Below are 22,976 nucleotides of genomic sequence, written 5' to 3' on the forward strand. Positions count from 1 at the left end.
TCCTTCCTTCCTTCCTTCCTTCCTTCCTTCCTTCCTTCCTTTCTTTCCCTCCTTCCCTTCCTCCCTCCCTTCCTTCCCTCCTTTCCCTTTCCTTCCCTTCCCTCCCTCCCTTCCTTCTTGCTTTCTTGCTTTTTGGAGTCTTGCCTTGCCACCCAGGCTAGAGTGCAGTGGCACATTCTTGGCACACTGCAACTTCCATCTCCTGGGTTCATGCAATTCTTCTGCCTCAGCCACCCAAGTAGCTGGGATTACAGGCATGCACCACCACGCCTGGCTGATTTTTGTATTTTTAGTAGAGATGGGGTTTCGCCATGTTGGCCAGGCTTGTCTCAAACTCCTGACCTCAAGTGATCCACCGACTTCAGCCTCCCAAAGTGCTGGAATTACAGGTGTGAGCCACCACGCCTGGCTGGCCAGCTCTATTTCTAGCAGAGAGCCAGATCTTTTGCAGGAGGAATTCGCAGGACAAAACCAGAATGCTTTAAAGTCAATGACTTTATTTTATTATTTATTTATTTATTGAGACAGAGTCTTGCTCTATCACCCAGGCTGGAGTTCAATGGCACGATCTCTGCTCACTGCAACCTCCGCCTCCCGGGTTCAAGCGATTCTCCTGTCTCAGCCTCCCGAGTAGCTGGGATTACAGGTGCCTGCCACCACGCCCGGCTAATTTTTTGTATTTTTAGGAGAGATGGGGTTTCACCATGTTGGCCAGAGTGGTCTCGAACCCTTGACCTCAGGTGATCCACCTGCCTCGGCCTCCCAATGTGCTGGGATTGCAGGCGTGAGTCACAGCGCCTCGCCTGAAGTCAATGCCTTTAAACTCACTGAAGAAATTTTGAACCTAGTGCAGTGGCTCAGGTTTGCAATCCCAGCTCTTTGGGAGACTGAGGTGGGAGGATCACTTGGGCTCAGGAGTTCGAGACCAGCCTGGGCAACATAGTGAGACCTTGTCTCTTAGAAAAAAAAAAAAGACATTTCATTAGATGTCCTGAAGAGGGGAGAGAAAATAGGGAAGATGACTTGGGGATAGAAACAACAAAGAAGAGGTTCTGCTGCCCTCCCACCAACTTTCCCTACAATAGGAAGAGGCTAGAGCTCTGTGGAGCCCACTCCTCCTCTCTCCTGGGCAGCACACTAGGGGCAAAGCCTCAGAGGAGAACGGGCCTGGTGATCACAGTGGGGCCCAGCATGAGGCCTCCAGACTCAGCCAGGAGTTTCCTGCTCCAGGTGGGTGCGGAGCAGGGCACCTTTGACTTCAAGAGACCGCAAAGGCTTGGACAGGGAAGATGTCTGTGGTGACCATGGTGAACTGAAATTGAAGGACTGTCCTCATGTTCGGGGTGTGCAAGAGCCTTTCAGGTCTGCTAATTAGTAATGGCTGAGACTAAATTACCACCGTCCCTGTGGGATAGGGATTTGTACTGGTATGTTAATTTGATGTAAATACATTAACATGATATTTCCGGCACACCTCTGTCGTAGGCTGAGATTCACACTCATTATGTGAGGAAACAGCTTCTTGAAACTTTCCCCCCTCTGTCTCAGACTCAGTGATTCTAAGGACCTCTAAGGATCACTTGGGCTCAGTTGAGGCAGGGGACTGAGCAGTTGGCTGGCAGGATGTAGAAGCAGGTCTGCTCCAGGCTCCAGAAAGCCCTCTGGAGGAAGCTTGAGGGTCTGCTTCACCCAAATCCTTCTGCTGCCTCTGCAGGGGACTGGATTTCTCACCACCCTGGACAAGCTAGATGTGGGTCCCTACTGGCCTGGGACGTGGTACCCCCTGTGCATAGCTAGGCTGGGTGTCCTGGGACTCCAGGGTGGCTAACCTGGGACTGAGGGAGGTCCCAGGATATAAGCATTTCCAGTTTTTATTTTATTTTATTTTATTTTTTAGACAGAGTCTTGCTCTGTCACCCAGGCTGGAGTGCAATGGCGTGATCTCAGCTCCTGCAATCTTTGCCTCCAGGGTTCAAGCAATTCTCCTGCCTCAACCTCCCAAGTACTGGGACTACAGGTGCCCGGCACCACACCCAGCTAATTTTTTGTATTTTTAGTAGAGATGGGGTTTCAACATGTTAGCTAGGATGGTCTCAATCTCCTGACCTCGTGGTCCACCCGCCTCGGCCTCCCAAAGTGCTGGGATTACAGGTGTGAGCCATGGCACCTGGCCTAGTATTTCAATTTTAAAACTGGGTAAGTCTTGCAGAAACAGGGACTAGTTGGTCACCTGATCTTGCTGTTGGTTCATTATCTCATCCGTCCCTGGCTTCCAGGCGATGTTCCAAAGTCATCCATCTCAGATGGTGATTGGAAATGGGATAGGAGAATCCCTCCCCTTTTTCCACAACCACCCAGATGGGACAGAAATTCTATTATCTCCCTGGGGAATCCAGAAAGGGAAGAGGGTTGGGGCTGGGACTTGCCAAGTGGTCAAGTGGGAACATATTTGACCCAATGAGTTCACTCCACCTCTGCTGTCACATCCTTGGTAAATCAACAGCTACTGGTTTCTCAGATTTTCTGTCTTAACCAACCAACCCTGGTCTCAGCACCAGGGATCAACCAGAAAAGGAGAGACCTGGGGCTCTTCCCCCTGGTCCTATAATGTTGGTATCTGACAACACCAAGACCAGCCGTTTTGGAGAGAAGTTAGAGGACCTGCAATCTACGTCAGCAATCTAACTGGGAGGAGCAGAGAGGGATTGGCCTGCAGCAAGGCCCCAAATTGTGTAAGTTTCAGGTTCCAGGAAGCCTGGGTCTGCCCCTGAGAGGAGGCTCCTCACCCATCACACTTAGTAATAGCCCCCAGGGATTCCTGCTCCACAGCACTCCAGGCTGTGCCACAGCTGCTGACCTTGTCTCCCTAAATTCCTCCAGGATGGCCCAGGCCTCCGCAATAAAATGGGGCCCCAGGCGATTGCCTAGATTTGCCTGGATTCTTGAAAGAGCTTTGATGAGCTCTTGTACAGAACTTTGCCACATTACTTTTGACTTTCACAGCTCCTTGTGAATTATCGAGGAAAGCAAGGCTAATTAAGCCACTTAATTTAGAACTGAAAGGAGGTTTACAATTTCCTACCTGAAAGGAGGTAGGAAATGGTTCCAGGGTGGAGAGGACTGTATATTTCACACAGTATACTTTACTTCCCGGAAACTTTCCCTCCCATCTTGGTTATCCCACAGCATGTTAGCATTTATGCCCTTCACCCTGCATAGCTTTGTGTGTATCTGTGTGTCTAGGTAAATTCACTTATTAGCTTTGCTGAGCGTGACTGTGTGTCAGGTGCAGGGGCAAGGCACTTTCAAAACACAATACCATTTAAGCCTTCCAAACCCAGGGGATGTAGGCACTCTTATTAGGCTCATTTCAGGGATGCAAAAACTGAACCTCAGAATATATTTTGTTGGCAGGGAACAGTAGCTCATGCCTGTAATCCCAGCACTTTTGGAGGCCGAGGCAGGCAGACCACCTGAGGTCAGGGGTTCAAGACCAGCCTGGCCAACATGGCAAAACCCCGTCTCCACTAAAAAATACAAAAGTTAGCTGGGCATGGTGGTGAGTGCCTGTCATTCCAGGTGCCTGGGAGGCTGAGGTAGAAGAATTGCTTGAACCTGGGGGGTGGAGGTTGCAGTGAGCCGAGATCACACCATTGCACTCCAGCCTGGGCGACAGAGTGACTCCGTCTCAAAAACAAGTAAAAAAAAAAAGCAATATATTTTGTCATGAGTTGGGTTGTAGTAGAACTCGAATGTTGAGCCTGACCCTGTTCTGCCTCTGTCCTGACTCTCATCTCTGTCCAGAGACACATAAATGTACCCGAAAATATTTCATATGTGTATGTCATGCCACCTTTTACTTGGGGACAAGGATTGTGTGGTATAACATTTCTTTAAAATCTCTGAACGCTGTAGATAACATTCTATAGATTTTATAGATTAAAAAACAACAACAACAACAAACTGAGGCAGGTCCAGAGTCACATAGCAAGTTAATCAAAAAGCACTACGTCTAGAATTGTTGCCTTGGGAATTCAATGTGCATACAGCTATGGGTTTGGGAGCTAGCATTAGCTTAGGCTACCAGATGAATGAATTAATGAAGGGATAAGAATGAATGTATGTGTGAAGAGTGAGTCATTCATGGGTGAGCTGGTTTAAGATCATCGCAGTCAGATCCGGCAACAGAAGGTGTCACTGAGCTCCTAAGTGGTGTAAGTTTAACCTCCTGGTTCCCTCCATGCCAAGTCAATTGCCAAGGATCCTGCTGACCTCTTGCCATGAACTTCTCCCCTCTGGATCAATTTTTCCCTTGTTGAGGGGATTCCAGGGCGGTATTTACCACCTCTTCAAAAGGAATCAAAGGAAAACAAAACACACAATAATCTCAAAAGGGCAAAGATTTTTTTTTTTCTCCCTTCCTTCTCCTCACCTGCAACACATGCATACCCCAGCACTATTTGGAGCCAGATACTGCATGACTCAGCTTGCTTTTTTCCCAGGGGCTTTACTGGAGCAAGCTTGAGGAGGAGTAAGTGTAAAAATGCAGTAGGAGATAAAGCTTGGGGGTAGGTGAGAATTTTCTACCGTAGTGATGTGAATGGACTGTCCTCTTAGGAGCTCAGAAGAAGTGAAGACGGGAGGCCAAAATCAAATGTACCCTTCCCATCCCTGCTAATCCCAGCTGGGTGCCGGGCGATAACCTTGCTACTCACGTCTGCCTCATTCCAGAGCCCTGGGATGCAGAAGGACTCCAGCAGGTCACTACCACACAGCAGCAGGATCCGCAGCTCTGAGGAAGGGGAGCAAAGTTTGCAAAGGGAGTAAGTGGAGGCCTGGGAAGTATTAAACCCGCAGCCTTCTTCCCCTGGTGAATATGTAACTCTCCCACCTCTGGGGCTGTGGGACCCAGTTCTCCCAGGTGCCCCTGCCCCTGAGTGTGTGCAGTGCAGAAACCCTTGCTCACGTCTCCCTCGGGCTCATTTCCAGACCACCTTCCTCCCCTGTGGGAGGAATTATTCATGCAAGGGGAGTAGGGCATAGGGGGTGATCGACTGCCCTGGCTTTCCCAGGACATGGACCTTTGAGGGCTAAGCCAGGATGGCTTATGATCGTTTTTGTAACAGTGGCTGAGCCAGCTACGCATCTTGTCTAAGGTCTGAGGTACTCTCTCGCTCTGTCAGGCTCAAACGTCAATAGAGTTTGGATTCTCTGTGTCTGTGAGTTGTCTGGGGTTTGTCTCCCTGACGTGGGAGGGGGTGTGAGGGGACAGTGAATGTACCTTGAGGTAGCTGAGTGTATAAAATGTGTCACATGGCCACTATCCCCAGCAAACGGCTTGAGAAGCAAGGCTGAGGCCCCTCCCAGTGCCCATACTTTTCCTGGCACCCAGGCGCACTTCCTGCTTGTCAGTTGTGTTTCTTCCCTCATTAAGCTCATCTGAATTATCCCAGTGAGGCCCATTGTTGTTCAAAAGAGGCAGCAAACTGACTCACTTATTAAAACTGGGCAGTGGGGAATAACATTCTGAGAACACCACGAGGAGAGTCCTCGCCCAGGATGTGGCTCAAGGTGGAGCATAGCGTGGCTCCCAGGCGTTGCAGTCGCTCCCATCAAGAGGCCGAGGCTGTTGGGCATCTTGTCTGACAACAGTGAGGCAGCTCTGCACGGAGGGTACCACCAGCCTTCCAGAGACAGCTACCAGCACAGGCCCTGGAGCCCTGAGGCCCAGGCGAGAGACGAGAGAAGCTGCGGGCAGCCCTGCCTGCCTGAGACCCTGTAGCTAATTCTGGGGCCTGACGGGGGCTTTCGGGTGGTAAGCTGTGCCCTGCTGTGGAGTGAGTCTCTAGGTGGGACTCCTAAAGCAGCGGGGAGGCCACTGGGCCAATGGTGGGCAATGCCGGCATCTCATGGTCCCAGGGTCAGGGCGGCCTTCCCACCTCAGGGAGTCCCACTGAGGACTGGATCGTAACTATGAAATATTCCTGCATCCTGTCTTCTCTCCTGTCTATCATACCTTAGTCTAATGGTCTGTTTGTGTGCAGGGATTGTGCTTTATCTTTATAGCCCCAGGGTCTGGCAGAGTCACTGGCATACAGTAGGTGCTCAGACATGTTGAATGGATGAGGCAACAGATGAGCTGACAGCAGAGGTCCTGCAGGCTGCCTTCCGGGCAATCTGGGAGGCGTGTGGTGGCGATTGTGGCCTCTGCTCTTGCAGCAGGGGCCACTGGGGGAAATGTTTGCCTGAGTCAGTGGCTCCTCTGTGTTGCGCCATAGGATTTCTGGCCCAACTCCCCAAGTGTGGAGAGGAACCACGCTTGGTATTGCAGACTGGGCTTATTTCCGGGATTCTGTTGTTCCTCAGGCCCACTTGGAGCCACCCAGGGTTTAGGTCAGTTCTCTGTTGGAAGGGCACGTCTCTGTCATTCTGACTGCCTATGCGTTCAGTTAGATCAAGCTTGTCCAACCCATGGCTCGTAGGCCACATGCAGCCCAGGGTGGCTTTGAATGCAGTCTAACATAAATTTGTAAACTTTCTTTTTTTTTTCTCTTTTTTTGGAGACAGAGTCTCCCTCTGTTACCCAGGCTGGAGTGCAGTGGCATGATCTTGGCTCACTGCAACATCTGCCCTTCAGGTTCAAGCAATTCTCTTGCCTCAGCCTACTAAGTAGCTGGGATTACAGGTGCCCGCCACCACACCTGGCTAATCTTTGTATTTTTAGTAGAGAGGGGGTTTCACCATGTTGGCCAGGCAGGTCTCGAACTCCGGACCTCAAGTGATCTGCCCACCGTGGCCTCCCAAAGTGCTGGGACTACAAGTATGAGCCACTACACCCAGCATGTAAACTTTCTTAAAACATTATGAGATTTTTTTGGCAATTTTTTTTCTTTTTTTTTTTTTTTGCTCATAAGCTATTGCTAGTGTTAGTGTATTTTATGTGTGGTCCAAGATAATTCTTCCTCTTCCAATGTTGCCCAGGGAAGCCAAAAGATTGGACAGCCCTGAATTAGATGGTCATGTCAACAGGGAATGTGCTGGCCCTCAGCTTTTGCTACATCAGTGGTTCTCAACTGAGGGCAATTTTGCAATTGCCAGGGGACATTGGGCAATGTCTGGACATTTTTGGACGTCAGGACTGGAGGGGGAGGGTGGCATGCTACTGGCATCTAGTGGGTGGAGGCTAGGAGTGCTGCTAAACATCCCACAATGCACAAGGAAGCCCCGCTCCCCAACACATCTGTTTCCAAATGTCAATTAGTGCCAAGGTTAAAAATCCCTGCTCACACAGGCATGAAAATAAATCTCTTTCCTGTTCTCAAGCCAGAGATGCACTATCCCAACGAAATATAATATGAGACTTTTGTTTTTTAAGGCAAAGCACAACGAGTTCAAGAGTGGGGTCTCTGCACCCTTTCTTGCAGGACCAGTGCAAACAATTAAGTCACAGACAAGCGGCCCCAGCTGGGCTTGAGATCCCACGTGTGGCCGCTGGAGGGCAGCAGTGACTTCTCCCAGTTTGTCGTATGAGGCTAAGGCAAGTTTCCAGCCCACCAGCCTGTGCCTAGGGCAGCCCTGGAGGAGCAGTCAGCTGTTAGGAGCACGTAAATAGGGTCAACAGGTGCTAATGGAGCTAGGAGAAAATGGCCTTTCCTCCTCATTTAGTGTGCAAGGAAATATCAAAAAAGGGGACATGTGAGCCCCAGGGCCTCACATAGCGCAGGCGTCGGGAGGCAGCATAGCTCCCTTCCAGTTTCTTTGGGCCGGCCTCCTTCCCCAGGTCACCCTGATTCAGGACCACGAGTCAGAATGCACGCTCTCTGTCCACACTCCCCTCCCAGGAATGCGGGCTATGTGAAGCCCGAGCCCTGCAGCCCATCCCAGTTTCCACTGCACGCAGCCACCACCTGGACCATGCCAGGACCTGAGCCCAACCTGACAGCTGTGGTTGCTGAGCTGTCCTTTCTCAGAACCTAGGTGTTCTCCATTCTCTACCCCCACTGTCCCTTCTCCATCACGTGCCGGTAGACCCTCCCTCTCAGCGAGCACAGGGATGTGGAAGGGGACAGGCAGAGCCTCAGGGAAACCAGAGGTGAGAGGTCACTCCCCAGCTGCATTTTTGGACCCTGGCGGCTGGCTCACCGTAACTCCAGAGCTGCTATGGAGCAAGAAAAGTAAGCAGAGGCCCCTGCCCCTCCCAAGGTAGCCATGAGCTAATGGAAGTGAACACAGCAGTACGCTGTGCAACACTGATCACCACTGTCCTCTCCCAGAGGGGACTCCTTGAGTCAGGGTGGGGAAAGCCTGATCCACCTGCCCCGGGCACTGGGAAGACAAGCAAGGCCATGGTTCAAGCTTGCCACAATACATCTCTGGACTAAGGAAAGAGAAATACACATTGGAATACAATGAGAAGTCCTAAGGCTGCTCTGAGCTCTGCTGGCCAAGAGACTGCGTGGGAAGGCAGCAGGTGATGGCTAGGCTGGAACTGCAGGGACGTGGAGTGCAGGAGCTTTCAGCCCAGTCCCGGCACCTTCACTCCCATCCTTGCCTGTTGGGTGTGCTGGGGCTACAGAACCTAGAGCCAAATGCTCCTGCCTGTTTCGGGGAGCAACCAGGAAGGCAGGTGCTCCTTCCTGTGGCCTTCAGAGAGTACCTGCTGGTCAATAAAGGATATTAAAATACAGTAAAATAATTAAGAAGTGAGGAGTTTTGAGTATTCATTCCTTTTGTTTTTAATTCAATTTAATTTTCAGTTAATGTAACTTAATTTTTAGTAATGCCTGTATTTAAAACTGGTTCACAAAATTCCTGAAAACTTTACAAATGGTTGTAGGAAACCAACTGAGCTGATTCAGGGACACCACTGCATCTCAGATGAGAGGATGAGACCCAGAGAAGCCCCTTGAAATGACATCACATCTGCCGGATCTGCAGGAAGAACCAGGTGCTCAGGACAAGCCCTGCCTCTCAGGATTGCAGTGGGAGCCCTGACTTCCAGTTCTTGGACAGAAAAGTACCAGGAGGGGATGCTTGGAGGATCTTTTCAGCTGGAAGTTGAAGATTGAGGGTGTGGACACCAGGCTGCCTTGCCCTAAGCTCCAGGCATTCCTGGTACCTGTGCCAGCTCCAGCTCTATTATGGTGTATCCCTGCCCTTTCCCCAGCATCTCCCACTTGTGTCTCTCACCCATTCTGAAACCCTGGGAAGATTTCAGTGCTCCTATCTGCTTCTCAACTTGCTTGTAGGGGTCATCAACGCCTTCCCACCCTGACAGCTGTGTAACCGCCCTCCACTGGCTCGGGCCCGCCCTGGCCTGCTCTGGGATTGGGTTGGGCAGGCAGCCCTCACACACAGTGAAGTGCCTTAGCCTCTGCCCAAGGCTGCAAGGGAGGTGTGGAGGTGGCTTTCAGTCCCCTCTCTATTTCTTCATCTTCAAGCACTGAATGAGGAAGGCGGGGATGCTCTTCTGCCTCATTTGTGTGCAGTGTCTGTGCTCAAAAGAAGGGTCTTTCCAACGGTGCCAAAGCTCAAGTTTCATGTTTTTGAGAGGAAGGAGAGGCTCTGAAGGAAAAATCACCAAATGATCCAGTCCTATCTCTTGGGAGCTGGCCGGAGTCCAGTTGAGAGATGTTAAAGGGAGCTAACTATGAATGCATTCTTAGCCTGGGAACCATCCCTCTTCCGAGAGGGGACCCTGCTGCCAAACACTCCCCGTGTTTTCAAGCCTCTCCATTCCCCATGTTGCCTGTCGTGAAGGCAGGGGGCTCCAAATGTCCCCATTTTCCCCACTTTCACAGTCCCACTCACCGATCTCTTCATACCGCATCACCGTGCCCAGATTGGCATTCTCATCTAAGGAGGAAAGAAGGAAGGAAGGGCATTAGGGAACCGGCTTCCTGGTACCCAACACACAGTCTGCCTGAGGGCCTCAGCAGGAGTTGTTGGGATGGGGTGGGGTGGGTGCAAGTAGGGGGGTGGTGTGCCTCCCTGCACAAGTGACACCTGAGGAGGGTGAATGGAGAGCACAGTCCGGCATAAAATAAAAGTCAGGACAGGAAGCCCTCCTCCCGCTCCAGGAGCGGCACTTCACACTGCTGGGGCTTTCAGAATGAGACAGCCTGGCTGGGGAGTCAGTGATGAACACACACATGCTCATGCTGAGCGCCTTCTGTTGTTTCTGTATTTGAGAGAGCTGGCCACAAGAGCAACATCCTTACAACCTACAGAGATGGCTTTTGGGGTCACAAGAGGTGGCCGGCTCTCAGGGATTACCTGGTTTAGAGAACAAGCACACTCACGGTGCAGAACTTTTTCACATGGTGGAATGTAGCAAGCGCCTGCAGGAAGATGTGAAAGACTGAGTCTTTGATGTGCTCTTGTGTGTGCAATGCCTGTGTGGGGTAATACGGTGTGCACAAGTATGTGCACACACACAATCACAGGAATTTGCGGTGGGGGGAATGTGCTTGAGGATCTTTGCTGAAGCAATGAAGGGAAGAGAGAAAGAAAAGAGACAGGGCTGGGAATCAAGTTCCTTAGTTCCTCACCTACAAAGGTGAAACGCTCCACCGGTGGACGGACACAGCAGATCCGGCTGAGGCTTTCTCCCACCTTCCCCAAGATCTTGGCTATGGGAGAGAGCAAGACAGACAGGGACAGAGTGGGAGAGAACCACTCACAACTGGCACTCATGTCGGCCCGCCATTGGGGCCGCTGTAAACATCAGGGTGCATGGATGGGGCAGGAGTGGGGAGCAGGAGGTAGCAGGAGGGTAGAGAGAAAGAACAGAAATATGACAGCACAGATTCCTTCTTCTCATTCACAGTCTGAGGTACACACATTGTGAGCCCTAGACTGGAAGCCATTTTCTGGTTATGTTTATTTCATTGTTGGAAACTTGGAAAATATAGAAGGGGGAAATACATAAAGAGGAAAACTTAAAGCACTCATAATCCCACCCCAAGATATAACGGCTGACAGCCTGTTGGTATATTATTTATTTTCTTTCATGTTTTAAATGTGTATTATGCAGGTATGTCTACATAAATTGGATCAGATTTTCCATTTAAAGGCCATATAGGCCCCTGGCTTCTTTCATTTTCTATATCATGAGCATTTCTTCCCTAGGTTTGTCCCAAGCCTATCCTTAGCTGCTCCTCCCACTGGGCAGCTACACCCACATCCAAGGAGACTCAGCAAAGTACATGTTTGGAACCATTTCTGCTGGGCTAAGGCGTTCCTTCCCATGCAGATGGTCTTTAGAATCATCAGACATCCTATTTGGCTGAGAGGGATCTGGTTTTCAACTATCCCTCCGGGCTCCAATCCAGCAAAATTTTCTGAGCCCCCCACATGTAGCTGTATGCAAACTGTGAAATTCTGACTCTTCTTTGTGAATTACCCTGTTTATAATAGACCAATAATATAATAGCTTATCATCTCCAGGCTTGAAAAGTAATATCAGAATCTGTCTCTTGGAGTTGGCTTGGAAGAAAATTTTAGAGCATGGACCTCGGAGCCTGACAGTACTGAATATGAATTCTAGCTCTTCTACTTTTGAGCTGTGTGACAAATCAGCAAATCACTTTTCTTCTCTGAATCTGTTTTTTATTTAAAATGAGAACATAATGTCTATATCACAGTATACTGCATTAAATAAGAAAGCAGGTAAAGCACGAGCATCACTGGGCACATAGCCCTAGCTCTGGGGTACGTGTTGGTGCTCTCTGTCACTGGATTGGTGGCTAAGAGTGTGGGGATTCTGGGTGCAGACTGCCTGGGTGTGACTCATGGCCCTGCTTCTTCCTCACTGTGTGACCCTGGGCAAGATCCTTAACCTCCCTAGCAGAGGCAGAGAAAAATGCTCCATTTTGTACATTCAATTCCCAGTTAACACAATTATTTCTTAAAATTCATGTATTTTTTTGAGACAGGGTCTCACTCTGTCTCCCAGCCTGGAGTGCAGTGGCACAATCCCCCACTCCCTGCTACCTCCGCCTCCTGGGCTCAAGAGATCCTCCCACCTCAGCCGTCTGAGTAGCTGGGACTATAGGCACGTGCCACCATGCCCGGTTAATTTTTGTTGTTATTATTATCATTATTTGGTAGAGGTGGGGTTTCATCATGTTGCCCAGGCTACTCTCAAACTCCTGGGCTCAAGCCATCCACTCACCTCAGCCTCCTAAAGTGCTGGGATCACAGGTGTGAGCCACCAGGCCCGGCCCTATGTTTATATTTAAATGCAAGAGAAGAGTGCACAACACCACCTGCCTCTCTCTGATTGTGACTGGTTTGCTCTGATGCTCAGTATTCAGGGTTCTCAAAGTATTGTCTGTGGACTAGCAGCATCAGCAGCACCTTGTTAAAAATACAAGTCTTCTTTCCCCTCCCAGACCTACTGAATCAAGTTCTGGATGGATCCCAGCAATCACTATTTTAACAAGCCCTCCACATGATTCTGAGGTTTGGGTACCCCACATCAGTGTTCCCCTACCTGCAGTGGGCTTGGTGGGCACGTTGCTGTTCTGGTAAATGGGCTGGGGGTTCTCGTTTTGTGGCTGTCCAATCACAGGCGTCATGGAAGGTGTGTTGACATTGGAGAGGATGCAGCCAGTCACCCTCTAGGGAGAGGGAGAAGAGTGTTATTAGCCACATGACTTTGAGTCAAAGTTATCTCCAAATGGTTATCTGCTTGTCCGTCATGGAGAGGCCACCCAGAGCTGAGGAAGAGCCCTGGGGATGGTTCTAGACCCAGCTGCATCACGTGGTCACTAGGCTGGCAGGAGCAGCTCAGTGGGAAAAGCATGAGATGTGGTGTTATAATGGGTCCTGGGGCCAAAGTTGGGCTCTGCCTCCTAGCTATGTGAGCTTGGACAGTTACTTCATCGCTCCTTAACCTCAACTCAGGAGTCTAACCATATACCCGCCTTTTACAATTGTGGTCGGGTCACACAGGCGAGCATATGCAAAGTGCCTATGGGGTGCCTGATACATGGCAGGAGCTCCGTCAGCAGCAGGCGATTCTGGAACCTTCTGTGTAACATGAATATCTGCCCTCCCCAAATGTTTCATAGGGCTCAAATGAGATCATGTCTGCAAAAGGGCTCTGTAAGCTTGGGAAAGGTCATACAAACACAAGGCACGACCACCACCTGCGACTTCTTCAGGCCAGAGTTGTCAGTAACACAGCCAAGCAAGAGGGAGAGCGGTGCCAGGCAGCACAGGATGTGTTTGTGCTGCGGGAAGCAGGGTGGGTGGGTTCTGAGCACTCTCTCGCCTGCTCAGTGTGAATACACATGCCAGAGCCAAGCGGAAATTCTGTGTGCATTATCCATTGTCCTGAGTTATCTGCCAGGCTACTCCTCACCAGTGCTGCAGAAAACACAGAGCTGATAAGACAGCATTCCTCACAGCTGACCCACTAGCAACCCCACTGGGCCAAGGTGACAGGGAGAGTGGCTGTTGGGCAACAGAAAAACAAAGGATGAATTCCCAATCTGTTTAGCTTCACAAGGGCCACTGCTTATCCAAGTTTTCTCTATTCCCAAAAGCCAGCTGCCTGGGTACCCACCACCCACTCCTACACGCCACCCTTTCTGGATTCGGATTCTGCTGCCAGGGGACCCCCAGGCCCAAGGCTGGAGTGATCTTCTAGGCACCTCTTCCGCAGGCCATCCTGTGGGCAGAGCAGTGTGCGAGTCCTTCTGAGCCCTAGAAGGCCAGGCATTTGTCTTGTGGGGTAACCTGTCACCTTTGTAAGACTCCTGATAGGAGGAGGTCACCTCTGACCACATCTGGGAGCCAGCTGAGGTGGGTACCAGGGGATCTTTTCACCTCTTGGTGGGCTTCTTTTCCCAGCTGTGGCTGGTGGGGTGGAAGGGGTGGTCTGCCTCCATGTATTATTTCACCAGCAGAAAAGAAAAGAAAACACTGCATTCCTGTTTCCTGACTGGTCTGGTAGCGGAGGAGTTTCTTCCTCTTGCTGCACTGTGGGTCCCATTTGACTTGTTCTATCTCAGAGAAGTAGAAAATGGCTGGCTGCACTCCCTGATTCTGCCCTCGCCAGCCCCCATGGGCTCCTGCGTTCTCAGAGGCCTTGACGTTGGAGAGTTGTCCCAAGTCACCTGTTAAGTCATGCATCTATCTCTGCGGCAGGTCTACTCTGCATGCCGGGAACACCTGCCTCATGCTTGCTAGGAGTTTGAAGGCTGAGAGTTCTTAGGAAGCAGCTCTAAGCTCTTACTCCAAGGCAGGGGGGCCGGCAGTAACCTATATTCTTTGCCAGCCCCTGCCCATCGCTGAAACAGCTGGGGCTCCTGGTGGAGTTTCTCTGGCCCAGACTCCTACCCTGGGCATGAGTAACACAGGTAGAGTTCAGGAAGCCTGGGCATTTAGACAACAAATGATAACCAGACTTTCCAGCCAGTATTGCCAGCACTGAGGAATGCCTGCAGGGTCCCCATTCCTCCCTTCTGTCATGGAGCCTGAGGCTTCTGTGTGACCAGAAAGAGCACAGGCCCACAGGTACTTCTCAGGTGACATGTAGTGTGAGAAATAAACTTGTGTGAAGTCACTGAGCTTTTAGGGATGTTTGTCACTGCAGCACATCTTTGCCTATCCTGACTGATACACTCTTACACAGTGCCTTTCATTACTGCTATTGTGGAGACCAGCATAGAGGAGCAAGTCAGTGTGGCCCCAAGTCAGCCTCCTTTGAAGGGGACCAGAAGGTGTGAGAAGGGTTCTGAAAGCCAAAGGGAAGGGAAATTAGTTTTCTCCAGTTGCGTGGGGGAGAAAACAACAGATGGAGAACAGCCAGCTAGTCCTCTCTACCTCACTTGCCCTTGGATCCCCAGGACAGAGCTCTGAAGCTCCACATCTGTTAAAATAAAGCCTGGCTGTGCAGCTGGTGGAGTGTGGGGTGGTCAGGGGCTGCTCCCCAGGAAGAACATGGTGACAGGCCCTCTGGCAGCAAGGACACAGATGGGACAGAGGCTCTCCCTGTAGGAAGGCAGTGCCAGCTGGACTGCTATCTGGGGCTGTGGAGGGCTCTGCCGCAGAGTCCGTGGAGGTGAGCAGAACTGATTGTTTGCTGTCTTGGTTGGTCAGGCTTCTCGCCATCGGTGGCATTGCTTTTCGTCTTGTCACTGTGGAGTTGATGGGTTGGCATTGATCTGGGAAGGGTGCTTTCTGCACACTCTGGGCCAGTGCTGCTGGCTGGTATGGAGCCCATTCTAACCTGGCGACCAGCCCTGAAGTCTCTGCAGCCTGCCCACAGGCCCCAGGCTCCAGTGAGGAATACAGAAGCTCTCGCCCATCTGTGTTCACCAAACACTCACTGCGTGTGCTCAGATATGTGGACTCCCCTCTCTGCTCCCTTTTACCCACTAATAAAACAGGCATCAGACACCGTCTGCCCATGGGGCTCTTGTGAGGAGGAATGGGTGGGAATGGGGTGCAATGACTGGCAGGTGTGAAGTGCCAGTGGGGCCCCCACAGGCGGGGCACGGGGCTTGGCTGCTTGTACCTCCCCTAAGTGCTTCTCTCTTCTCCTGCCTTTCGTTGCCCAGTCTCCTCCTCCCTCACTTTCTGAAGTCCTATCACTGTGGTCTCCATAATCCCACCTTGAACTTGCTCCCAGCTGATAAAAGCTGCCTACCACACCCAGCAGCAATGCCCCAAATGGGAGGTCAAGACGGAGGGTGGAAGACAGGGAGTAGCCCCTGGTGCTACTCGGGGTTTCTCATTCATTGTTCTTCATGCTGTACACAGGCTGGTCTCTCTCACAACGGGCAGAGAAATAAGAAGCTGAAAGCAGGTCGAGAGGCCAGCAGCACCCTCTCCTCTCGCTGCCTGACTTCTGTGGGTCCAGCCCCTCCCCTGCACCCTGGTGGTTCATGCATCCCCAGGCTCAGCCCAGCTCACCTTCATGAGGTCCCGGTGGTGTTCCAACACGCTGCAGGTCGTCTGCCAGGTGTCCTGGTAGCACTCCCAAGGGTCCACCCTAACATCATTGGAAAGAAGTTTCTCTTGGTTTCTGTTCTCATACTCTTTCCTTATTGCTTCCTTCCAAAGATTATAGCTCAGGAAGCATGGAAGACCTGGCCATACCATGTGCTTAGATCTTGAATCAGATAAAACCCAGGTGTGAAACACTTTTCTGAGCTTCAGTTTCCTCCTTTGTAAAATGAGAGGAGCATGGCATAGGCTTACGAGAAGAGATGCTGGTGCCAGTCTGCCTGGGTTTAATTCCAGCCTCAACTCTTTGCAACTGTGTGGCTTTGGGAAAGTTATATGATCTCCCAGTGCCTCACCTTCCCCATCTGTAAAATGGGAATAACAACAGTAACGAGCTTACGGTCTTGTTAGAAAGGCTCGGTAAGTTTTATGTGTACAATGCTCAGTACAGCATCTTGCTCCTGTTATTACCTACAAAATAAACCCTCCTTTGGACCCTTGAGGGTTGTGACAAGGATTAGCTGAGCCAGGCCTTTGTCAAATGGTGGCCAGGCTGCAAGCCCTCGAAAATCAGTCTTGCCTGCCTCCCTCTGCAGTGAGGTGCTTTATGGGTATGGAGGTGAGGCATGGCAGGCAGATGAGAGGGCGCAGACCCAGCAATGGCCAGCCCCTCTGGGATACTGCTTGTGAAGCAAGCAGGGATCCAGCCCCAGATTGAGGCAGCACTGGGCCTTAATTGCCAACTTAATGACTTTTTTTAAGACGGAGTCTCGCTCTGTCACCCAGGCTGGAGTGCAGTGGCGAGACCTCGGCTCACTGCAACCTCCACCTCCTGGATTCAAGGGATTCTCCTGCCTCAGCCTCCTGAGTAGCTGGGATTATAGGCACATGCCACCATGCCCAGTTAATTTTTGTTTTTTTAGTAGAGATGGGGTTTCACCACATTGGCCAGGCTGGTCTCAAACTCCTGACCTCAGGTGATCTGCCCACCTTGGCCTCCCAAAGTGCTGGGATTACAGGCCTGAGCCCCCATGCCCTGCCTTTGCAAACATTTTCTTAGCAGTCATGCATCCCCTTAACACCACCACCCTACCCCACCACCCCACCTAAAGTGCCCAGAGATGAGATCCCACTAGCTGAAAACCCTTGGAGAGTCAGCTTGCCATTTGCCCGGAGCCTAGCTCCCCCTAGCCAGGCCCTGTGCCCGGGAGCACACCTGTGCCAGAGACAAACACTTCATCTGGCTAAATGGGCTCCCAGTGTTAGGCACCCCATCTCAGCCAACCCCCATCTCTAGAGGCGATGCTTAGACTCCCTGGTGATCTCAATTCTCAGGATTCTGATTTTCCAACCTAGAGCAGCCCAGGGAAGGTGGCAGGCACTCAGTAGTTGTTGAATGAATGAGGGAATTATTCCAGAATCTTCTAAGCACATCCAAGCAGTAACAGTCTCCTGCCCAATGATTTCCTCACTGGACCCTTATTCAAGGTCCTCAGCATCCCCAGAAGATCAGGAGTTACAATGTTAAGAGGCTTCCTTTCTAGTCCTTTCTTCCCTATGGATGTATCAATGTATCATTGCTCAAACCCTTTGATTTCTCTGGGCTGTTTCTCACCTGAGAAAGAGCAGCTGTCTCTCTACCAAAGCTTTGTCGTTAGGGGGATGAGAAAGTCTATAAAGGGCATGTGCTTCTCACACAAATCACTGTGCACAAATGGCAAGGATCACTGCTGAATTATTACTGTCGCTTCCCTTCACTGCTCTCATTCCCGCCCACCCTACTCTTCCCGGGCGAACTCTGCATTCCTCATTCTGAGGTCAGCATCCCGTCACTCCGCCCCTTTCATGGAAACCTCTAGGTGCTGCTTATTTTTCCGTAGAGGGGGCAATTACAGCACACATGGCATGCTATTATTTTTTTAAACATCATCTTCTCATGCAAATTATAATGGTAGGAACTTTGGGGAACATCATTAGCATAATTAGTGGAAGCTTGCTTTAATTACACTGCAAGCTCAGTGGAGGGGTTGGGGTGGAGGTGCCTTCCTAGCAGCACGTCTGGCCAGAAAGGCAGTGAGCAGGAAAGCCTCCTAGTGGGTGTGATTTGGTGTGGCTGCCGTTAAGGGCAGACTCGCACCTCTCTCCTGGGGCCAGTGTGGGGCCCTTAGGCAGCCTGAGTTCAGGATTGGGAAATTGCAAAGGCCAGGGAACATTCCCTGAAAGGTAGTGAGGGTTCATGGAAGTTAGTGGGAATGAAAGTGAGAGGCATTTCTGATTTTCTGGTCATGCTTCACCCAAAACCCAGTCATACTTCTGGAAGCTCCAAGAATCACACCAGGACTCAGAGATGCCAAAACAGGTGCAACATTCAAGCTCTTTCTTTACTTTCATGGGCCTCACAGTTTGGTTCAAAAATAAAGTTACAGGTATCCCTGGAGGTCTACTTATTGCCTCCACAAGGCTAGCATCTTGTCCCTGCCTCCCCATCCTTTCAGGATCCAAATTACTGCTGGAACTCTTCTTTTTTCCCCACCTCACTCCCAGTAAGTCTCCGGGCCATCTGCCTCTGGCATCTTCAGGCCAGTCCTACCTGATCCAATCGGAATTCTGGACGGCCAGCTGACACATGATGAGACGGTGCCGGCTTGACACGAGGCCCTGGGAAGCAACAGAGCAATCACTGGGAGACTCCCTCCGTTCCCCACAACATCCTTGGGGTACCAGCCCAAGCCCACCCATTGTTAAGGTGCAGCCTTTTTCCAGTGGTGACAGGGAATGAGGGATGTGACCCCTTTACTTGTCCATTTGCCACAGGCAGGCCTGGAACAGTGGTGGAAAAGGAAATGAATAAAGGGTGTGTAGTGTATACCACCCCAACAGGGTCGATAGATGAGCCTCCATTTGCAAAGCAGCCCCTCTGTGCCCTGCAGAGATGAGACTTAACTCAGCAAATGTGGCCTTGTCTTATGACTCACTCTGGCTCGTTAGGTGAGTTTTCCTAGAGCCCACCAAGGTGCATCTGTGGGAGAAAGGGGGAATGATGGATAGAGCTCCTAGATTTGCCGGCATATGTGGTAGGGAGGGATGGGCAGGGAAATGAATTTTAAATCAGACTATAAGAGGCATAGGCCGTTTTCTCCTAAAACCCTGAGAAGACTTGCCCAATGCAGCTCAACCCATAACCAGCTGCCAACCTGGCATCCACCATACCAAGCCACACCCGGTGAGTATTCCTGCTCCTCTTTCAGTGAGTCCTGACCGGCCTGTGAGTGGCTCTATGGTCATGGACAGCTGGTGTTTCCAGCTGCTGCTTCAACACCCATCCACTCAGGTCCGACTGTGGTCCTGAGATGGGAAGCAGGATGGATGCATGGACCTGGGCATTTTGTGTTTCCAGGAATCTTAGCAGAGACAGAGGTGGGGCAGTTTTTCTGCCAGGAACTATCAGGCCAGGGATGGGAGGGTGGGAGCTGAAGGAGGAGAGAGGCACAGGAAGGAACCCACCTGTTTTCCATAGGAGTCGTGGACAGGGGAGACAATTCCGCCAATCACAATAAACCTTCCAGTTTTGTGCAGATAATCCCTGGCTCTTTCTAATTAAGAGAAGAAATCCACACATTATAAAGAGGAAAGGCATGGATTAAAGGTGATAATTGAAATCAATATGCTCAGCTCTGTAATGCTGAGGTTTATTTCCCATCTCTCTTGCCATTTAAATAGAAAATGTCAACTTTCAAAGCAAACGTTGGTGATTCAAAAGGTTACAGAACCAGATTTCAGCCCCCAAAGCAAAAGGATTTAGAACTCAAGGGGATTCATCCTGTTTTAAAAGTCCTCTGCGGGAGAAGCCAGTGTAGCTCAGAGGGATTTAAAACAAGCGCCTCATTAGCAGCCATTAGAGCTACAGATTGGAATTTACCCCTATTGTCACTTGCAGAAATTATAACGTGGAGGAGTAGTGTTTAAAAAAAAAAAAAAAGGCCTCCTTATAATACGAAAGATGTGCTGATTGCCTCATCTAATTATTCAGAAGAGAAAAACCACCAAAACAAATTTAAAGGGCCTTGTAGATAATTACAGAGAATTAGCAATCAACCCAGAAGACCATCATCTTAGACTTGGTTGAGACAAAAAATTTGGCCGGATAAAAGCCTTTTATCCTTTGGAAGGTATGCAATATTGTTTTTCAAATCTATCAGACAAACCCAATTTTATTTTTGTGATAAATTTCGGCAAACTAAGAAGGGGCTGAAAAGTCTGGTTCTATCTTACTTCCAAAAAAGTTCCTTTTAAGAATGTCAACAGAGGCCGGGTGTGGTGGCTCACACCCGTAATCCCAGCACTTTGGGAGGCCGAAGCGGGTGGATCATGAGGTCAGGAGTTGACGACCAGTCTGGCCAAGATGGTAAAACCTCATCTCTACTAAAAATACAAAAATTAGCCAGGTGTGGTGGCAGGCACCACAATCCCAGTTACTCCAGAGGCTGAGGCAGGAGAATCGCTTGAACCCGGACAGCAAAGGTTGCAGTGAGCCTGCACTCCAGCCTGGGCGACAGAGGGAGACTCCGTCTAAAAAAAAAAAAAAAAGTCAATAGAGCCTGAGCTTATTCCACTGAGGAAATATCTGGCGTGGAGTTTACAGTGAAGGAATTTTTAAGTAGAAGGGAGCCTGGGCAGCAAGGCTGGCTGTGTAGTTTACAAGCAAGTTTTCAGAATGACTTTGCTGGATTTCTTAACACTTGAAAAAATTATCTCACCATATTTGCTTCTTTTTCTTTCTTTGTTTTTTGAGACAAAGTCTCACCCTGTTGCTTAGGCTGCAGTGCAGTGGTACGATCTTGGCTCACTGCAACCTCCACCTCCTGGGTTCAAGCAATTGTTATGCCTCAGTCTCTCAAGTAGCTGAGATTACAGGCATGAGCCACCATGCTTGGCAAATTTTTGTATTTTTAGTAGAGACAGGTTTCACATGTTGGCCAGGCTGGCCTCAAACTCCCGGCCTCAAGTGATCTGCCTGCCCTGGCCTCCCAAAGTGCAAGGGTTACAGGCATGAGCCACGGCACTTGGCTGCTTCTTTTTCTTTCAACGTGAAATTTCTTAGATTAAAAAAAAAAGAATAGATTATTTTTAACACCATTTTAGATATACAGAATAATTGAGCAGATTGTATATGGAGTTCCATATATTTAGACCCTTCCCACCTTTATACCTCCCTCCATGCACAGTTACCCCATTATATTAATAATTTTGCACTAGTATGGCACACTTGTTACACTTGACAAATCAATATTAATACATTATTAACTATAGTCCATAGTTTACATTAAGATTTACTCTGTGTTGTAGAGTTCTGTGGGTTTTGACAATTGTATCCCTCATTATAGTATCATACCCAGTATTTTCATGTCCCTAAAAATTCAGTGTTCCACCCATTCATGCTCCTCTTTTCCCAAACCCCTGGCAACCACGGATCTATTTACTATTTCCATAGATTACGTTTCCAAAATGCCATATGGTTGGAATCATACAGTATGTAGCCTCTTTGGACTTGCTGTTTTCACTAAGCAGTATGCATTTAAACTTCCCCCATGCCTTTTCATGACTCGACAGCTCATTTCTTTCTTTTTTTTTGAGACGAAGTCTCGCTCTTGTGCCCTAGGCTGGAGTGCAGTGGCGCCATCTCAACTCACTGCAACCTCCGCCTTCCAGGTTCAAGCGATTCTCCTGCCTCAGTCTCCCAAGTAGCTGGGATTACAGGCGCCCGCCACCACACCCAGCTAATTTTTGTATTTTTAGTAGAGACAGGGTTTCACCATGTTGGCTAAATAGGTCTCAAACTCCTGACCTCAGGTGATCCGCCCGCCTCGGCCTCCCAAAGTGCTGGGATTACAGGCATGAGCCACCGCACTCTGCCGACCTCATTTCTTTTAATCACTGAATGACAGTCTTTTGTCTGGAAGTACCTCAGTTTAGCCATTCATCTACCAAAGAACATCTTTGCTGCTTCCAGTTTTTAGTGATTATAAATAAAGTTGATATGACATTCATGTGCAGGTTTTTGTGTAGACATAAGTTGGGGAATCTACACAAGGAGCCATATGAATCACATGGTAAGATTATGTTTAGCTTTTTAAGAAGCTGTCAAATTGTCTTCCAAAGTGGTTGTACCATTTTATATTCCCACCAGGAATGAATGAGACTTTCTGTTGCTGCAACTTATTACTAGCATTTGGCATTATTTGGATTTTAATAAGTGGGTCACTCTGATAAGTGTGTCACATTTGCTTTTTTTTTGATGGAGTCTAGCTCTGTTGCCCAGGTTAGAGTACAGTGGCACCATCTTGGCTCACTGCAACCTCTGCCTCCTGGGTTCAAGTGATTCTTGTGCCTCAGCCGCCTACGTAGCTGGAATTAAAGACGTGCACCACCATACCCAGTTAATTTTTTAATTTTTTAATAGAGATGGGGTTTCACCATATTGGCCAGGCTGGTCTTGATCTCCCGACCTCAGGTGACCTGACCTCCTCAGCCTCCCAAAGTGCTGGGATTACAGGCGTGAGCCACTGTACCCAGTCCCACATTTGCTTTTTAAAAGAGTTGTAGTACTTCACTTCTTTTCAGATCTTATTCTGAGGTCAAATTAAAGGCCTTGTAACAATCTCTTCTGATATTTGAAGAAACTGCACAGCCTCTCCCTGTTTCTCTTGGGCCTTCACACTCCAGTCCTCCTTGGGGTCATTTCTATCTGGCCCTTGGCAGTCACAGACCCTCTGCTGCAATAAACCAGACCTTCTTTACGCTCCCTGTTCTCCAAATAGTGCCTTCTCCCAACTCTTCACTTCCCAAGCACTTCATTCAAATCCAGCTCTACCCTACCCCATGTCTAGCATGCCTGCCCTGCCCAACATCCTCCTGCTCTGGACTTATTTCCTGGCCACCTCACTAATCTCACTATGCATCCAGTTCAGTCCAAGGGACCTGGAAACTGTTTCTGTAAAATGTCTTCTTTGCAAAGT

At 49.7% G+C, this 22,976-nt stretch overlaps 1 protein-coding gene across 2 annotated transcripts in view; it reads right to left on the minus strand.

Annotated features, from left to right (window-relative positions):
• Positions 1-22,976, minus strand: part of NMNAT2 (nicotinamide nucleotide adenylyltransferase 2) — a 169,840-nt gene that overhangs the window by 20,375 nt on the left and 126,489 nt on the right. For both annotated transcript variants that reach the window (XM_023203480.1, XM_023203481.1), the window contains exons 2-8: positions 19,465-19,553; positions 18,551-18,618; positions 15,928-16,006; positions 12,497-12,623; positions 10,551-10,631; positions 9,811-9,855; positions 4,716-4,792 (exon numbers count right to left, since the gene is read on the minus strand). In XM_023203480.1, coding sequence (XP_023059248.1) covers positions 4,716-4,792; positions 9,811-9,855; positions 10,551-10,631; positions 12,497-12,623; positions 15,928-16,006; positions 18,551-18,618; positions 19,465-19,553 — 566 coding nt within the window. The remainder of the gene's footprint in view (positions 1-4,715; positions 4,793-9,810; positions 9,856-10,550; positions 10,632-12,496; positions 12,624-15,927; positions 16,007-18,550; positions 18,619-19,464; positions 19,554-22,976) is intronic.

The sequence above is a fragment of the Piliocolobus tephrosceles genome, chromosome 1 (assembly GCF_002776525.5).
Source record: "Piliocolobus tephrosceles isolate RC106 chromosome 1, ASM277652v3, whole genome shotgun sequence".
In the NCBI taxonomy this organism is placed as follows: Eukaryota; Metazoa; Chordata; class Mammalia; order Primates; family Cercopithecidae; genus Piliocolobus; species Piliocolobus tephrosceles.